Source organism: Hetaerina americana, unplaced genomic scaffold (genome assembly GCF_022747635.1).
Source record: "Hetaerina americana unplaced genomic scaffold, ioHetAmer1.1.p SCAF_89, whole genome shotgun sequence".
Classification (NCBI taxonomy): Eukaryota; Metazoa; Arthropoda; class Insecta; order Odonata; family Calopterygidae; genus Hetaerina; species Hetaerina americana.
Genome location: NW_027287527.1, coordinates 1,221,132 through 1,240,293, shown reverse-complemented (window position 1 = coordinate 1,240,293; position 19,162 = coordinate 1,221,132). Strand labels below are relative to the sequence as shown.

The following is a 19,162-nucleotide window of genomic DNA, read 5'->3' as shown; positions in this document are numbered from 1 at the left end:
TACGAAGTTTGGGCAAATATTTATAAGATAAGGGAGAGCCCATCTGTCCATAATTTATTAATGGGAAAAATACTTAATACAAATCGTGCCCCAAGTTCAATCGAATGCCACACACGAAATATATAACAATGCATTTATTGTAGCCATGAAAAAATTGAATTTAGAAGTTATATGGTAATGCCACTAGTGGGAAAATGATGTATTAGGAGGTGCTAGTGGTTGAGGATGTCTCAACCAGTGAAGGCATGCGCCATCTGTGGACTATATTTCCAACCTATCAGTTTATTAATTTTTTGTTCGTTAATTTTCAGAATATTGTCCCAGAGATTTTGACGGTAGGTTCAGGACGCCGCGGGAGATCAGGAAAACAATTAAATATTGCATACTTTTGTGAGAAGGGCTGCTATTTTTTCCGGCGCCCCGCCGCCCGGCTGGAAAAAATGGCAGCCCTTTTCACAAAAATATTCAATATTTAATTGTTTTCCTGATCTCCCGCGGCGTCCTGAACCTACCGTCAAAATCTCTGGTGACACTTTTGTGCAGATTAGTGGATGGAAAATATTTTGCAAAAAAAAAAATTGGCTGCAAAAGTTAATCGAAGTAATACGCCTTATAGCCTCGCCTTCGCATTCCGCCTCTTGTCCCCCAGGCTACCGGGTTTCTTATAAATTAAATGATCGGAACTATTATTTGTTCTGCAAAACTACGGACTTAGCCAATTTTTTCTCAAAATCAACTCTGTGAGCTCGGCAAGGCTCTCAACTGACGAATCTAAGGCATCTGCCTGCCTAGACGCCTCTTTCTTTTGGCGAGGGGTTCTGGACTTAGAATATTTTTCGCTGGGTGGACTCGGGACTTGAAATATATTTTCTCGGGGAGGCTTAGGACCTCACCTTGGGCCTCGCGGTACTCCGAGACGGTTCGTTAGCGGTCGGGCATCGATCGAGCTACTCTTTTTTGAAGCGTGAGCCAGCTCTTGGAAGATATTCGATACCATGCTCTTTCGCATGTGACCGATCAGTTAACTCTAATTATTGGACTTTGTCCAGTTCGGTGCGTGACGTAATTTTTGACCCTCGGCGAGCAAATGGAGATAATATGTTCGGGGCAATAGCGACTTACGAGTTCACCATAAAAAACAAAAAGCAATCGCTCAGACTGCACAAAATGTTGCTCTGCCGTATAAGATATAATTACTTTTGATGAATTTGACAACATTTTCGGCAATCAACGCAAGGATTAAGCCATCCGTTCATACTTCACATATGCTACTCATACGACATACTTATGATTTATATGTAGTTAAGTTACAACTTCACCATTTCATACTGATAATTATATAAAATAATACCCCTTTCAAGGTATTTTGGCTTTTAAGCAATTGATTCTGATAGCAATTTGTTTCGCATAGATATTTGCAGGATATACCGAAAATCTGATGCATTTAAATAAAATACTTTTAATTCAGTTTTAATTCATTAAGAAGTGAATAACCCACATTGCCAAATGCAAATATATCAGATGGGGTAACTTAAACTACAATTATGTTTTATAGATCTTTAGAATATATTCATTTACATTTGTCTGCACTTTAGATACCAATTAAAATCAAAATTTTGATTATTTGTTAACCTCAGAAAAAAGACATTTTTTAGATTTTCTCTTTTTAATTTTTTACCAGCATATTAGTCATTCAAAAGTTAGACAAGGATAAAGATTTAAAAATTAGACCACATTGTTTTTTCATCTTTATTATTCAAATACATTTGCCACTATCGACAAAGTTAGCGGTGGAAGAGTTGCAGTCTATCAGGGGTCTCATTTAAGGCTGACACCACCATGAAGTGCACTTCTTCAGATGCTGACGGCACTATCCATATTTCCTTCAGAGAGAGAAAGTTTGCTGATCAATCTGGGTTCCCGTGGATGCTGGTCTTATCTCCTAGGATAGGCATCCAATGGAAGACCTGAAGGAAAACAATATGAATGTAACAAATTTTAAGGAAAAAGATTTTTTAACTACTTCTAGGATATTTTAAGTAAATATATTTATAAGTACTTGTGTGTTCCAAAGCTCTAACGAAATATTTGCAGGCTTAAGATCAAAAGATTGGTTCCCCTTTAAAAATTGTAATAATGGAAACTTTAATGCGAAATCTATACATATAACCACAGTGGAATATCAGCAATATTTAAGTTTAATTGAAATGGATTTATGAATTTCATACATATGGTATTTTGGTGTAAATTAGATGCAATTCATCCACGCCAATTGAGAGTGAACTTATTTGATTAACAACTACTGATGCTTCACTATAGTTGACCGTTTTATTCATTTCAGTTAAACTTGAATGGGTAGAAAACTTTGACATGAATATATCTGTGATCAACAATAGTTAAAAATGACTTGCTGAAATTAATTACTACAGATCATTTCTCATAAATACCACATAAGAATTTTGAATCTAAAATTTATTCATATATTTGCTCATGTTGAACGAATGAATGTTTTAAAAGTATTGGATTTCCAAATGTGTAAAAATGTCATTTGAATTTGGAAATGATAAGATTAAATAAAATTAAAAATTAAATCTCTTTCTTTTCAAGAAAAGGCAGATGAGGTACAATGAAGAATGGTACAAAGTATAGTTTACAGTATCAAAGTATGCTAATTTAATGAAAAATCACCTGGACTAATGAATAAGTTCGCAAAATGTTTCTGCAGACTTATTGATTTCAATTCAATTCAAAAAGGTGTTTATTTATCCAGGTTGTTGTACATAACATGTCCATCAATAAGTCCATATAAGTCCAATAATAAGTCCATATCAATAAGTCCATGTACATGGACTTATTGATGAATTTGTAGAGTTTTTCCTGAAGGAGCTCTGATAACTGCCAAGCCTCCCTTTCCTCCCTCCTCACCCGCCCATGTAAATTATGAATCCCAAAAAGGTGACCAAATATGAATCAAGGAATGAAAATTGGGATGTGACATGAAGGATTGAATGAGAGTAGAGTGTGTTGGGTGGGTGCAAGGCAATAGGGGAGGGAAAATGAGGAAATGTCTCAATTGCAACATCTGCCTTGCTTAATATCCTTTCACAGAGGAAAAGCAGTAATTATCGAAATAAAATGTTTTATCATTACTTAATATAGTTCCTAATGCTAGAATATAAACATGAATTGGAAGCTTATGAAATGTATAGAGAGAGCAAAAAAATCAAATGGGAATCAAATGAAAACTATACGTTTTCAGCATGGTACTGGCAGAGGGAGTGGTGGGAAGTTTTTCAAGAGATTCACTGAAGGCAGGAATAGTAATTGCAGGGCATATTGACTGGCAACGAAAATCCAATTGATGTGATAGAACGGAATTTGCTGGGCATGTGAGGTAGGAAGAAGGGAAAGAGTTGGTACTTTGGATAAAATTGAAAGCAGGTATGAAACTTGTGAGACAAAACTGATTTATATATTACAGTGGGCGTTTTTAGAGTATTAAGTTTGGAAGTTTTAGGGCATTCAGGGCCATAGGAGTGTAACTGTGCTTAGTCTCTTAGTTCATAAAAAAACTACCTTGACTGGTAGACTACAGTCAATTAAACAAACCCCACAATAATCAACTCTAATAATCCAACTCATACAGATGTATCTCACCTCATATTGATCCATATGGCATGGAAGTTCACAGGGGGAGCAGTTCCCTTTTCCCCATGTCATCCTAGGAAGATCTACCTACTGAGAAATCGCACCAGCAGCTTAAGTCTCCCTGATGTAAACTGGGACCTCTGGCAGGGGTAGCAAATGAAGCTAAACAGGCTGCAATGCAACACTGAAGAATCAATTTCATTTTAAGAACTGGAGATAGTTAAACATATAATGCTCAGAGTACAAAGGCCACCAGTTCAGTCCAAATTTGAAACATGAAGAGAAGAGAAATGTACATTTTGTACAAAAGTAGTGCCACCGTACTTTAAGATAAGGCCACATGATAGAAAATAGTAGATCTGATTGACATTACTAATTTTCTCTCATTTCGGTTGAGGATGGACACTAGTAAAAAAAAAATTTCTTTGCTTCTCCCAAAAAATTAGCATCTAACTTGGTCTTCAATATCACACTTCCTGCCTCCCTTCAGTCCATCCAAATACATATTCTCATCCTCTCCCAGCTTAGCCTGCATAATGATCTTCCAATTGTAATCCTTTAACATCCCTAACCCAATCCAAATTCTCTGCATCTACATTTCCTGCCTCATTTGGATCTCTTCACACAATCCCCTCTACATCCCTATCATACCCAGGACTTCACACACCTCATGCATATTCAATTTTCTCCATAATATCAGGTTAAATGCAGGATGAAATATGAAAAAATATAGAACTTTTTCAATGAATAATAAGATAGCAACAATCCCGTATTACTGGGATGATTAAAAATTGGGCTTCTTAGGTTACTTTTTGCATTATTTTTCAAAGATAGGATTATTTTAACATGATCTACTCTTAAATAAAGCCAATTCGGTACTTGCACCTTAGGTGTCAAAACTGATAAATTTCCCAGTCATATTAATACAAAAAATCTACATAAACTGACTCTGTGGCGGATATTATATATTTAAGAAGTGGCTTTTCAAAATAATTCATCACCATCAGAAATTGGTGCCATAATTTACTCTTTAAGTTTTCAGGGAGGAAGAATTTTTATTTAGGTAAAATATTTTAAAATAAAAGAAGGCAAAACACACTTTTAACTAATATTCCTGAATAATTAAACTAACTTTTGAATAAATTGAGTAGCTTCAGGCGCGATGTGGTGGAAGTCTAACATAATGAATAACTAACGCAGCACTTTTCCACTTGGTAATCATACTTATCAAGTGGGAAAGAGCAGTCATTCATAAAATTTTAAATAGTAAGATATTAGTTCATTTGTAACCAAAATGTCAGTGTTACAAATAGCTATATGTAGGAATGATTAAAGATGCTTTCATGTTACACCATTACACATTAAACAGCAGTCAAATGCCAGCACCCAGGGTTGAGAAGGCTTTCAATGAACCCTGGCAATACACATTACTGTGCTCCCTAAGAAGCAAGCAAAGATATCCTTAAACCCTGTACTTGATATTATAGTAACTCACTCTTTAAATCTGCAACATTCTACATTCCATAATTCCATCCAAAATGCCAATCTTCCTCCATATACTATGTTGCTTTCGTATCATTATCCCCTCTATACATCATCTTCAGCCCAGCCCATTGCCCCTCTAAACATCTCCAACACTTGTCCTGCCTCATCCTAGTTTTCTAATTTCTCTTAATAAAATTTGTTGTCTCTGGCGTAACTTTGTGGAATTTGCATAACATATTGAAATGTAATGAAATAATTGACTTTGTAAATCCACACACCTGATGATGACGTTCAACGTCGAAACCTGGGTCGTGTTTTTAAATAAAGTGTGTGGATTTACAAAGTAAATTATTTTATTACATTTCAATAATTCTAATTTCTCTCTTAGAGGGTAACTCTTAGTATGAAGAGAATTTCTTTTGTTTTCCTTGCAGTCCATTTCATACTCTTCTCTGCTTCATGCTCACTTCTCAAATGCCTCCAATTTTAAGGCTTCTTTTTTCTCAATGACCTAGTTTCCAAGGCATCCAAAATTACACTGTATTTTGAAGTATTCTCTGGTATTTTCTTTGCTTCTTTACATAAGGTCAACTCCCACGCAATCAACTTTTTTTGAACACTACAGGCAATGCAGTTCTTTTTAATGTCCATAATACTCTACTCACCCACATACCCTTCCCAGTTAGACCTGCTCTACCTGTTCTAGTTACAGACCCCAAATTTTTAATGTTCTTCTTCTTGGGTATCTGATTTCCTTTGCTTTCTCTTTATTAATTTGCATGCCATTAAAATCACAGTAATTATTCAAAGTGCTGAATAATCTGTAACCCTTCAGCTGACTGGCTAACTGAAGCCTCATCATCCACAAGTTAACTGCTTTTAATCAATGACAACCACCACTTCTACCTTACCAAGCTTCCTCATCATTTCCTGCAGCATATAGACTAAAAAGGTGTAAACAAGCATCTAGCCTAGCCATTGCTCTGGCCAATCATTGTCCATCCCTACTCTATATTTGCTATCTTCACCTATGCCATCTAGACATGCTCACTTTCTGGATTTATTTCTCTTATTCCTCTGGTCAGCTGCTATCTTTACTGACAATATTTTAATATCATCTCTATCCACCAGTATTATTTTTTGATAGCCAAGTTAAACTGTTTAAAGTTAGTATCGGAAATATACTAAAATACAGCCACTAAACTTCTCAACCTTGCTAAACAAGAATACCTGACACACGCAATTAATCCTTTGGCTCCACATTCATTCTACCTCCTTTCATTCCACCCAACATCCCTGGCATAGACTCGCTTGTCTTGTATAATGCTCTCATCTCTAATCCACTTGATGGTATCAGGCTCTTGAGGGAAAATAAAGAAACTTTACACTTTCACAATAAAGATTCAATATTTTACGACCATGATTTTGATGCTGCACATCATCATCAGGTAATAAAAATCAACATTTTTTCTACTTATATAAACTGGCTCCAAGAGGGGAGTAAGGGAGAAGAGAGGTGGTAAGGTAGGTACATTGTGTTCTTAATTTAATGATTACTTAATTAACAACCTTTCACAAATTTGCACCAGTAACCTTCCAATACATACCCTTCCCCTCCCCTAGACCAATAATAGGTTGCTGCACCTAAACTCAACTTACCCCCCTCTCCCTTACTCTCCCTACCTTACCCTCTCCTCTCCCTTACTCTCCCTACCTTACCCTCTCCTCTCCCTTACTCTCCCTACCTTACCCCCTATCCTCTCCCTTACTCCCCTCTTGGAGCCAGACTATGTAATTAGAAAAAATGTTGATGTATGTTATCTGATGATGATGTGCAGCATCGAAACCATGGTCGTGAAATATCAAATCTTTATTGTGGAAGTGTAAAGTTTCTTTATTTTCCCTCATAATGAAGGAATTCCATAAAGTTAAACCTGAAACCTGTTACATTTATGGTTTTAGGATTGACTGGGTAAAAATTCTTTTTCAATAAAGGAGAATACTGTGTATTTTCCACAGAACTTTTTATTTGCTAAAACTAGTTTCAACACACACAAGTCTTATTTATGTACCTATGGATCATGACTGTGCATTGAAATATGCAATACCAAATAAAAAAGTTTTGTGGAAAATAAATAGTATTCTTCTTTCATTCTCCCCTGTATCACAATCTCAAAATTTACACTATTCCTACTTGCTAAGACAATATAAATAATACATAACCGTACTTATAATACTTGGGAAGCGAGTGAAAATATTTAGCAAATTCTCCCAGTAGAGCCAGAGCGACCTTAAATAATGTAACTTATAAGATTTTACCCATACTTTCTCCTCTCGTCAGAACGTGCCAATTTTTTAATGGGGATCTCCCTGTGGTAAACTTTAAAATGAAATGAAGAGGAAAACTTAACATATTTCAGTCAAGAAGTGACCTTCACTGAAGCATACCCGAAAGAGAAAGTATATTTCAAAATATCATTGTTCAAAAAAGTGACAATTAAGGAATTAGCTAATTGCACTGAGCTCACACGCTCCTCAATGGTTGCTCTGTGTTCCATATAAGGAAACCTAGGAAATACATGTACATTCCAGTCACATGGAAACCCAATGCTAAATTTGAGTGCAGAGCATCTGGGCTTGGATGGCGAGACCAATACTAATTAGGGGGCCACCTTCATGAATGAAAGAATGAACAAATTCAGGTAGAATTTTTATGCACTTAACACATGATCATGTCTGCATCCCGTCCCCTTCCCAAATCACATGTTATGCCAAGGTAGACCAGAAGGAAATCATATTATAAAGTGCGGAGCGTCCACATTAACGAAGAATTGGACGATGCAAATCGAAACTTCATTGTGTGCACACACAAGAATCGGAAGCTAGAGTGGCCGTGACATCACAATCACGGTATTGCCGAGGAACGACAATAATAGCAGTACTTACAGGGAAGATGACTGGCAGCTGAGGTCATTAGAGCCATTACGGGTGGATGGGGAAGGAATGGTAGGCAGAAAAACCCGGAGTAGGTATTAGCCTACTCTTAACTACTAAGGAACAGCGCCAAGGGGTCAGCAGTTTAACGCCCCATCTGACGGACGGTGAACTCACTCAAAAGTGCTCTCCACAAAGCAACTCAAGTAGGGATTGGGGTACCAGCGAAAAATGTCTTCAGCCTTCAGGATTCGACGTCAGGCCCTCTGTTTTGGAAGCCAGTATGTTAGCAAATTGTACGTTAGTACTGCACCATCCCGATCCCAGGGATGGCAATTACGAGACCATGATGAATACTTCCCCAGGAAAATAACCAACGACAATTTAGCCTAGCTGAAGATCGGAATTACCGCGTACTTCAACCTTTTGCTCAGTCTAGGTATGCTATACGGATGCCTGCAAGGGAAAGCACATTTCAAAATAATTTTTGATGGCCGAATTTTCGCACATGGGATTTTATTAAATCGCCACTCACCGTCAATAGTACAGCTGTCCGCGATTGCGAATTCCACTTAGTCATATCCAGAGCAGCTCCACGATATACCGTCGCTAGTTTCATTGACTCCCGGATCGCGATCAGTCCACCCGCCTCGAACGGCTGGCTCAACCCGACTCTCAAATCGAACTCTCGAGTCCCCCCATCCATGCCGACTGGTGAGGAAGGGGGGACTTTGAGGAGAAGGTGGGAGAGGCCGGAGGGGGGGGGGGTTGATTTGGGGACTTCGCACAAGGCAGAGATAGAAATTGAATTGGGCAGATGGAAAAGGACGCGCCGGGAATCGTAAGCCCGATTCAATCTGGAAAGTGAGTCTTTCGCGTGTATTTGCAGGGTTTTGCAAGAAGCGAACTGGAGTCCCGCAGTTAACCGCCCGCTTCCTCGCTGCAGCCAGCATATCATTGCGTGTCCCTCCAGAAATGCGCGCGCGTCATTAAACAAGCCATCGTTTTTTGTTTTTGCCTTTGCAAACTGGGAGGGAACTGGGTGTGGTGGTGCGATGAATGATGTGAGGTGTAGGATGATGGTGAGGGGGTGTGGAGCCTTAAGGATGATGCGAATGAGGGGAGGGATTAGGGATAGGGTTTGCGCTCAAGTTGTACCCTTTCGGTGTAATTTCCGGGGCCAGCAATATATTATATCAAACTGAATATGACTTTTCCCCGATTCCAAATACATTATCAACAAAAGAAGAGAGCTGTCCATCGTAAGATCGATCATCCATACTGATTATTTATCGATACATTTTGACTAACGACGTGTTCTAAAAGAGAGGTGATAATTAGGATATTTAAAAATTTGCATAAAATGGAGTTGGAAAATTATGTCAATGTGGACTAAATTTTAACTAATCGCTGCTCATAAACGTAGACGTAATACATGCACGTACTTTCCAAACTTTGGTTGCCTTGTGATCCGTACATAAATGCTATCTCGGTCCTATGTCTCGGATTTAACCCTTCTACCAACTCCAACTCAGTCTTCAATTTATAGAATGCGTGAAAATGCATCGTTTCCATTGTCTGCGTCGACGTCAATGTTATTTGAGAAATAATAGCGATTCGGGCGTAACAGTGGATAGTTTCCTGTAACGCACCTAAATGTAAGTGATTATTAAGAATTCTTCTATAATCCGAAAGAAAAAAATGTTTATCGAACTTATTTTTGTTTTCAATGCTGAAAAGCGAATTCAACGAAAAATACGTTGGTCGTTTAATAAGTCCTTAAGAAAAAATAGAAAAACTATTTATTTTGGGTAGATTTTTTTTATTTTTCAAAACTATCTATTTTAAGCTCGATACACTTCTCTAATTATTGGCGCACGCTAAATGATCTCAAGATGTTTTTCCTCATTCCCATTACAAATTATAAATATGCCAAAAATGTTGAATCCATAGCCCTTTCAATCTACTATATTTCGCAGTGAGGAACGAACTTGCCTGCGGAGTATGGGAGAGTAATCATCATACCATTTCTCGTCTGCCACATTCGCATAACTTCCGCTAAGTGCTTCGCTAATCCGTGGGCGAATATTTCTCTGCAACACATGCGAGTTTCACAATTTCATTGCGCAACTGAAAGATCATCATGTCCTCCATTGCACAGATGTTCGCAAATTCCAATCCATTCCCATTTCATAGACTATGAAATCTCCTCATAACTCATCTGCGAGTGACAGCCAACAGTGGTCATTTACAAAGACAGTTCTTTTTTGTGGAATCTCTCTCTTTTCAGTGTTTTGTAAGCAGTGAGACACAATACTTGATAATTTTTCAATGCCGTAATTACTAGTGGTTTCCGAACGTGTGGAACAAATCTAAATTCAGTGTTAGTCAAAATTGATGCACGCATATTTCTTTGCAAGAGTTCGAAATGTAAGGGTGGGTATTCTGTGTCCATTTAAAAACTGCCATGAACTGTAGGATCCTCGAAAATAATAGTACTTGAAAATTAGGGTGAAATTAAACAGAATAATCACATATGACATTGTTGCCCATGTTGATATAATATCTTCCCGTCCTCTGAGATATTCCAAGGCGTAATTGCGAACAGATATGCGACGATCCTTGCTTTCGTCGCGATCCACTTTGATATAGGGAGAATCTATTCTATCATCACCTTACTCTACCTTGCAGAGGAAAAACATTCCATGACAATGTTTTTCATCAGTATGAGAATGTTCGTCGGTCAGCTTCCTAAATCAGGATCATCAGGGTGCGCCAGTGCGAAAACAATAAACGAAAAAATATCGCTCCAATTATCCAGAGATACATTTACTGTTAACACACTGTGGACGTGCTAGTCCAAGGGTAGAGCATTGGACTACTAACCGGAGGACCAGTTTCCGATTCCTGGACACAACTGTGAAAAGCCTTAGCATCACTCGATTATTAGGGTATCAGAACTTCCTGGGAAACCAAAGGCGGTACAGGCCAAGGATCTGACCCCCCTACCCTGATGTCACACTCTATTGGGCTTGGTATTGGGTGAACTTTATCATCACCACATCAAACCGACCTCCGGGTTGATAACTGTGTTCATGGTTTACGGTAACAACAATTATTATAGAACGTGCCATGAAATGAGATATTCATACATTATATGAAAGCCATTTTGTGATTTTCATTGAAATTAGGAGGACAGCAAATCTGGTTTTAATAATCATTCGGAATGTGTCCTTGAAGCTCGATTTGACATTCGATGATTTTTTAATATTTTTATTCAGTATAGTCCGAAAACAGCACATTTTGGCCTTTACATCGAACCGTTAACAACGATAACAATGATAACAACGATAACAATAACCTTCACAAACACCCAAGCCCTAGGCGGAGGAAAACTCACCCTGGCGGGTATCGAACCCGCGACCCTTGGAATGGCAGACGAGGACGTTACCCCGCCGCCACCGGGGTCGGCTATGATAATTATATGACAATATGACAATTATTTTCAAATGTGCTTGTGAAAACGTAGCTATTGTAATTAAATTCTCAATGATCGTTAGTATCGTAATGATTAAGTATCGTAATTAATTTAACTAAACTGCATTGAAGCAAAAATGCAAAATACCATTTGGATGAACTGAAATGCAGGAGATAAATGGCTATTTGCCAATATGCAGAGCGAGGTGCAGTGCTTTTTTGGAAAAACATTAATTTCTAACGTCATGGAAAGTAGAAATTGCAACAGAATTAATTGGTCAAGGTTCTCACGAAGGAGGGAATGAACACGATAAGACACGCCATCAGTATTATGGCAGACTATTGTCGATGGACATCGACATGTTGGGGACATCGTTGCTGCTTTCATCTTCGTTGACATTTGCGGCACAGCGAGAGGGAAAGACCCCTTCTCCATTGAGCCACTTGCCAGCACAACACCAGTACTTTGGGAGAGTCAAATAATGAAAATGGTGCGTGGATGGAATTTTCAAGGCAAAAATAATTTGAAAGTTCCCATTAAATTGACGATTAACTGCATCAAGAACTCGGAAAAATAAATGTGTTGACAATTGAGTGATGGCACTGGGGGAGATGAAAATCACTTTAGTTTCAAATTTTGAATAAAAATGGCCACTGCCAATTACAGGGGAATTGCATCCGAGGCTTGAGCGTAGAAGAGCCAGGGGCGTCCAGTGGGCGGGAGTGAATTGGCCCCTTTCATAGAATGACACAGTGAATGCGGGCAAAGGGCCCACACATGAGTAGAACCAACAGAAATGACCAGTCAGATAAGATTCGGCGAAGGGGTGAGAGGTATTAAATGAGGTATTACGTGCAATATAGAAAAGATGCAAGTGGTGGCAGGAAAAACTCGAAAGTCTCTCGAACATCACACGTAAAAGTATGATGGGTGGCATAAGAGAAATTAGATTACATCGCTTGAGAACACTTGACTTTGAATACATTCTCATGTAACGATGTGTGTAAAGATATGACCTGAATGCCTTTATACTCCTCAACAAATTGAATAGATCTTGAAAATAATAGGAAAAATAGCAAAATACACAGTTTTATTTTAATAAAATTAAGAAAGTTGCATCCAAAAATTGATGAATAAGATATTTGCTTTTTGGACTGGATTTTTTAAGTAATTTTGGAACTTAGGCACTTTATAAACATGCTACCTCAATTATTACATAAGGATTAAATTAAAGTTGAAAACTGTTGAAACATCTTTAAATTTCTGAAAAACTAATATTTAAAAACCAAGAGCAATGAATCAATCTACACGATAACCAACAGATTCATGAACATAATTAAATAAGTCACCGCAATGAATGATCGAATTGAATTACAGGACCAATGTAATATGTGTACTTCATATCCTTATTATCACGGCAATTTACTTACATTTTTCAGGAGGGATGATGAAATTGTGACCATCACATAGGGGTTAAGCCTATCACAGTCCTGTGCCTCGCACAATATCAAGGATGTCACCCTGACCCCACATACTCGACACTTCTAGGACCAGCAAACAGCGGTCCCCCAAAATCATAACAAATCAACCAGAAATACACATATACTAAAATAGGGAAATATCGCAAGGGCAGAAAGGGAGTTGAGTGGTATTGAAAGGGTGGGTTTGGGGGAACGAGGAGAGGTAGTAGCTGATCTGCAAGGGGAGACAATGGGGGAACACGAGAGGGCACATGCTGTAGTGATTGCAGGGCCCCAGGGAAGGGGGGAGTTGCCCAAAGGAGTGGCTACCCCTTCCAAGGGGAGGCAATTACTATAAGGTGGAACCCTATTTCTACATTCTTCTAACAAACCATTTATCCCCTCATAATATCACAACTATATCTTGAATGTTAGGAAATTAAGACAGTGTGGGAGAAAAGAATAGTTGATGAGAAAGGAAGTTGGGAAGGGGCCACAACTGGACCCCAACCTATTTCCCACGGGTTGTCCCTTCTGAAAGGTTATTATTCCACACCCCTCGACTACACTTTCATATTTTTAATCTCTTATTAAAAATTGAAATGAAGGAAGTAACTTTGTAATTCCACACACTTTATTTAAAACATGACCTAGGTTTTGACATTTGATGTCATCATCAGGGAGGATGATGATATCAAATGTCAAAACCTAGGTCGTGTTTTAAATAAGGTGTGCATGGAATCACAAAGTTACTTCCTTCATTTCAGTATACTGCGTGAATTCCATAAAGTTATGCCTGACACAACAAATCTCATTATCTACCTTAGTTTATATCATAGCTCATTCAAATTGATTCTTTCGTCTTTCTTTGCTTTTATCCTTATTACTGTCAGAAGAAATGAATCCCCACTGAGGGGTGTGCCACACCCCTCACTTTTTATGCTCTTACGCAGTGTTGTTGCCCACATCATGTCCATGGAGTCTTCGCCACTCATTATGCCTCCACATGGACACACTTTTAATTAACAATTAAAATAGTACCACAAAATTTATATAGATGCTAAATGAAGGCAAAAATAATAAAATTTATTTTAAAATTTCAACTTTGCTGTTCAGAGATTAATTAACAAAGGTTTGAGCATAGTTCTCATGGGGTTTGTTGGTGGTAAGCATTAAAGTATCTAGTTTCTCATAAACAATACTGACAGAGCAAAACTGGTTCATGACTCGGCATAGTATCTTGTTGGTCTAGGTATCGAATATGCCATGCTTGACTTTGCTCTAAACAGTGGCTATCAATTGATGCTGCTAGGTCAAGCATCCATGTCGTCATCTGTTCCTCCAGGTGGTGGCAAATACACCATAAGTGATGATGTAGGAAGATGATTCACTAAGTATGGTAAAGAGATGGTGAGCTGTTCCACAAGGGGAGAATATGGGGAGGGAGCACCTACTGTGGATGATGGTCGGTACCGCTATGCTGAGCCGAGGACGAGTGGCTCTCTCCTGCCTTGCCTTGGCGGGGTGAGGGAAATCTGCCCATAGAGGTGGTTTTTTCTCCATCATTGACGTATTTGATAAAATAATACATTTAAGGGCTTACTCTATACATAAATCAAGAGCTGTCCGTCTGAAATCAAAGTCAACTGACAAAAAAGAAGGGATAAAATATTTCATGGGCTTGCCAATAGGAAATGTCTCGAGACCAATAGTATCAAGATCTCAGCCAGTGGTGCTGACCTGATTCCCTTCTGTAACTTGTTCTGATTGGCAAAGACAAGATTTAAACTCTGGCAGCAAATCAGGGATTCTTACCTAAGCCCTGATTTCATAGACATTCTTCTCTATTGAATAAATTAAAATGACGAAAAGAAACTGATTTTTCATGAATACAATGGAAGATTACGGTAGAATTGTAAAAAAAATCGTTAAATTAGCCTTCTTGGTGGAAATGAAGTTAGGAAGAGAGAGATGCCAAACTACAAGAACCTTATATCACTTGCACTTAGAAAATAAAATACATCCAATCAAACAATTTGATATTTCAAAGTGGAGCAGTAAAATTTGTCATGTCTGGCGTAACTGTATGGAATTTACACAAAATATTGAAATAAAGGAAGTAACTTTGTAATTCCACAGACACTTTATTTAGCTCATAACCTAGGTTTCTACATGAAACGTCATCATCAGGTCGTGTTCTAAATAAAGTGTGTGTGGAATTACAAGTTACTTATTTCATCTCAATACAGAGGAGCAAGACAAAGGGAAATTGTTGATAATCGAAAAATTTTATTGTCCGATATTTAACAAGGAAATGATTATGATACATACCATAATAATAAAATCTTTACACACAAAAGCCTTAAGTTGATTCCAAAATTTTGATTTGCTCTTTGCATTCACAAATCTTTATTTAAGTACAATACTTATATCACATTGTCAGAAGAAGACCTTAGAAATTTTATAATATCTTACTTAATGCATGATAATTTTTCCCTTCAAATTTTTATAAAAAATATTATGCACATTTAATCAATTGAAAATGGATCATAATCAGTAAGAATCATGTTAAACGAAAAAACCAAAGTAATTAATCTTCACAAATAAAAACGTTCATTGTATCAAATGATTTTTGGTCACATGGCATCTTTAAAGTACGCCAATGACAATCTTGGTCGACAAATGATGGCATTTTAAATACCATCTGTAAGTAATATCTTGACAAATTTCATTGTGGGATCATGGAAATTCATTTGTCTTATCACTTATTTACTTGCACTCAATCGTACACAAGAAAAAGCAAATTTAAGCACCTTGAATTAAACTGGCTTTTCTTAAAAATTACATACAGGTATATTTTCTACTATACAATTTTGTACAAAAACAGCTAATACACAAGCTTAATTTGGCAAAAACTCTCATTTTAAATTATACATGAATATAACAATGAAAGTCTTTAATAAAGTTTGAGCCTTATTAACATACAATTCAACATAATTTACTTTTCAAAGAAAACCTAAACAGTTTTAGAATGCCTATTCGAGAGATATTCAACAATATGAAATCGGTTGGATACAATTTTAACAAAATATAACGGTAAAACCAAATATTAATTTTTGAAATAATCAATACAATGGAGCTAAAAAATATAACCCAAATGAGTGAACTGGACAATCAGAAAAATAAGTCCCTTATGTTCTCAAAGTCAAACAAATGAATTACAAATTTAATATTGTTTATAGGATAATTACTTCAATAGTAATCGGTTATCTTTTGGGAAACTCATGTCAAAAAAGGAGGGCATATTTAAATTTGGGTTCAGGCTGCAATAAAAATCTTAAAGACATTTTTATGCAATGATTTTTCATTTTATTTTGAAAGGTTTATCATTGAAAGGATATAATGAGCAATGACATGACATGCATATTCCAAAAGTTAATTATGATATTAATTTGTGATAATTCTCATGAGGACTTAAAGACAGCAGGTAATTATTTGCCAGATTGATCTATTGTTAAACGTACATACACTCTGATTCTTACAGGACAATTTAAAATGCATATTTAATCTGATGCTGAATTTAAATTCATATAAAATTAATAACAAATTTGAAAAAAAATATAAGTACACGTGTGAGGGGCATGACATTTTAAAATCGGTTTTTACATTGAGACAATGACAAATGTCACATTTTAAAATCTATTACTTTTTATTTACACTCGACTTACTCGGGAAAAAAAATGTCATATTACACTAAGTACCATATTCATATCACATTACAGGCATTCAATAATAATTAAAATTTCACTATTTGACAATTTATACAATAAATTATCTTTATTTCGACTGTACAGCTTCTAAGAGGGGAAAATATCAGGTGACTCAATTATACATAAGCACAAGGAAATGCAATTCACCTGTTTGGCTGGCTTTAGAACAATTCAGTAATTATGACCACAGTTTGATCACATAATACCGTGCCCCAGTATTCATTGCATATCACTTCAATTATAGGTTTACTAACTTGGCCATGCTAAAAATCTCTATGTATCCACATGGGTCATGGAACATCAGATTTTAGGCTTAGAAACTCCTCTTTTGTCGCAGAATATTGGCTTATGCGGGCAGCTGCATATCTGAAAAGAGAAATTAGAGCAAAATTAGAGAGAGCAGGGCAAATGATTACTTAGGAGATGATCAGTTCGGGTTCAGGAAGGGGAGAGGCACACGTGATGCCATTGCTGTTATGAGATCATTAATAGAGCGGAATATATTAAGTCAGTTCAGAAAGAAATTTACATTTCGAAATAAAATACAAACCTAGTGACAAGACAAAGTTTTACTATATATATTTGGCAAGCACATTCTTAAACTATTTTTCTACTAAGTCGCTATTAAACTGAGGCATTTATCACAACGATACAAAAGCAAACATACATTTTTAAACTGAATGCACCATTGCCTCACTCCACACTCACTAATTATTCAGTCTCCATACACTCTCCAAAGTTGCAGATGAATTTCAAGTGGTTTGTGGTTTTTTGCCAGTAAGAACCTAATCACCAATCGCACTTCACAACTCGTGGCATTTTGTATTGCAGTGGACATTTTAACAGTTCCCAGAGAGCAAAGTGTAAGAACCATTGTCTGCACACTACCACATCAGGATGCATATTGAGTGTAGAGACGTTTACACTCCTAGATGGGGGCTTTAGCTCAAGATGCTGCACGGACTACCTTCTGTTTGGCTTGTATCCTTTGACCTATCTGGTATGGGTGACCCTACCAGGAGCAATTATCATTGCTTCCACCAGGATAGATCGAGGGTTTATCGTAACACACAAGCCAGTCCACCACATAAAGGTTTTAGTCCATAGGGAGGGAATTCCTCAGGACCAAATGAATAAAAATGAGTTTTAAATACATACAATGTCCAATAACAATGTACTTACCCCAAGAAATCAAAGTCTATAGTGGAATGCTCAGCTTGTATGAGGGCCCAGACACCCCAGAAGAGGTTTGAGGCAAGAGAAAACTTGCTAACTTGGATGTACAATTCATTAACTTCCCTCTCTGAGACTTTCATATTCTGCACTCCATCTTCTACACAATTTCCAATGGATTTCTGTTTCTTGGAATGAGAAACTTCTTTGAATGCTTCTAAGTATATCCGCAGCCATGAAAATTGAAATTCTTTCGAAGGGTAGCGTTTGTAATCAACATCTTCAACCCCTGCAGAAGAAAAAAAACTTACCAATAGGAAAATATGTAGTTAGGAAAAAAAGGTCAACTTCTATTCCAGGAAATCAAATAACAAAAAGCATATTTCATGATTTAAAATTGATGAATAATTAGCTATTTGAATCAGGCAATTTTCAATTGGTCATTTACTGGCGAAACTTGATCACATGAGGTTAATGCAAAAGCAATTAATGACTCTAACTTTTTATTCTTTGATTCAATAGTATTTATGAAATATTGAAGCAACACTTCAACACAAATATTGATTTTTTTATTTTGTATCACCATAACTTCCACCAATATCAGCCTCTTTCTATGCCTAATAGAAAAAATATCAACCCTGAGGTATCCTTTTAATTGAAGTCACATTTTAAAATTTTAATTTTAATTGCATGACAATTTCGTATTTTAACTATATTTTTTAATTTATTTTCATAATTATTGGGCCCATAATTTGATGATGCATATTACTCTCCATTTATCATTTGTCCTTTTTGCAAGTAATCGATGCAGACAAGTCCGAGGGCATTCCAAAAAACCATGGCCATCATCTTGTTGGCCAATTTCACTGTCTCCGCCTTCTTCTGTGCTAAATGACCCTTAGAAATCCACTGCTTCAATTTTTCCTTTGTCATTGGAGTGTAATAGTGTACCCATGTTTTGTTTCCAGTTTTTGCATTTACACGGGAACTCATCAGGATTGCAATAGAAATATGCCAAGCCAGCCTCTGAATCAATCACATGATATCATTTATTCGAGACTGAGAGCAAACGTGGCACCCATCTTGCCAAGATTTTTTTTCACAGCCAATTTTTTGTGCAACGATGAAAACACTTTACCCTGTGATATGCCTGTGGCCTCAATTATTTCTTGAACTTGCACTTGTTGATGACTCAAAACCATATTGTTGATTTT

General features: G+C 36.9%; 1 protein-coding gene and 1 long non-coding RNA gene across 3 annotated transcripts in view; both read right to left on the bottom strand.

The window, feature by feature from the left end:
• Positions 1–1,753: 1,753 nt before the first annotated feature.
• On the bottom strand, positions 1,754–8,944 carry LOC139698568 (uncharacterized). 2 transcript variants are annotated; one of them, XR_011702997.1, is made up of 4 exons: positions 8,603–8,944; positions 8,080–8,523; positions 3,658–3,819; positions 1,754–1,967 (listed from the first exon to the last, which is right to left on the bottom strand). It is a non-coding gene; the product is annotated as an uncharacterized lncRNA (long non-coding RNA). The 2 variants fall into 2 exon arrangements; XR_011702998.1 differs by having other exon boundaries at positions 8,245–8,523.
• A 6,350-nt stretch (positions 8,945–15,294) lies between these two features.
• eas (ethanolamine kinase 1) overlaps positions 15,295–19,162 on the bottom strand; it is a 46,148-nt gene continuing 42,280 nt past the window's right edge. Inside the window, exons 5-6 of the mRNA XM_071597407.1 lie at positions 17,958–18,237; positions 15,295–17,141 (exon numbers count right to left, since the gene is read on the bottom strand). Coding sequence (XP_071453508.1) covers positions 17,066–17,141; positions 17,958–18,237 — 356 coding nt within the window. The 3' untranslated portion in view covers positions 15,295–17,065. The remainder of the gene's footprint in view (positions 17,142–17,957; positions 18,238–19,162) is intronic.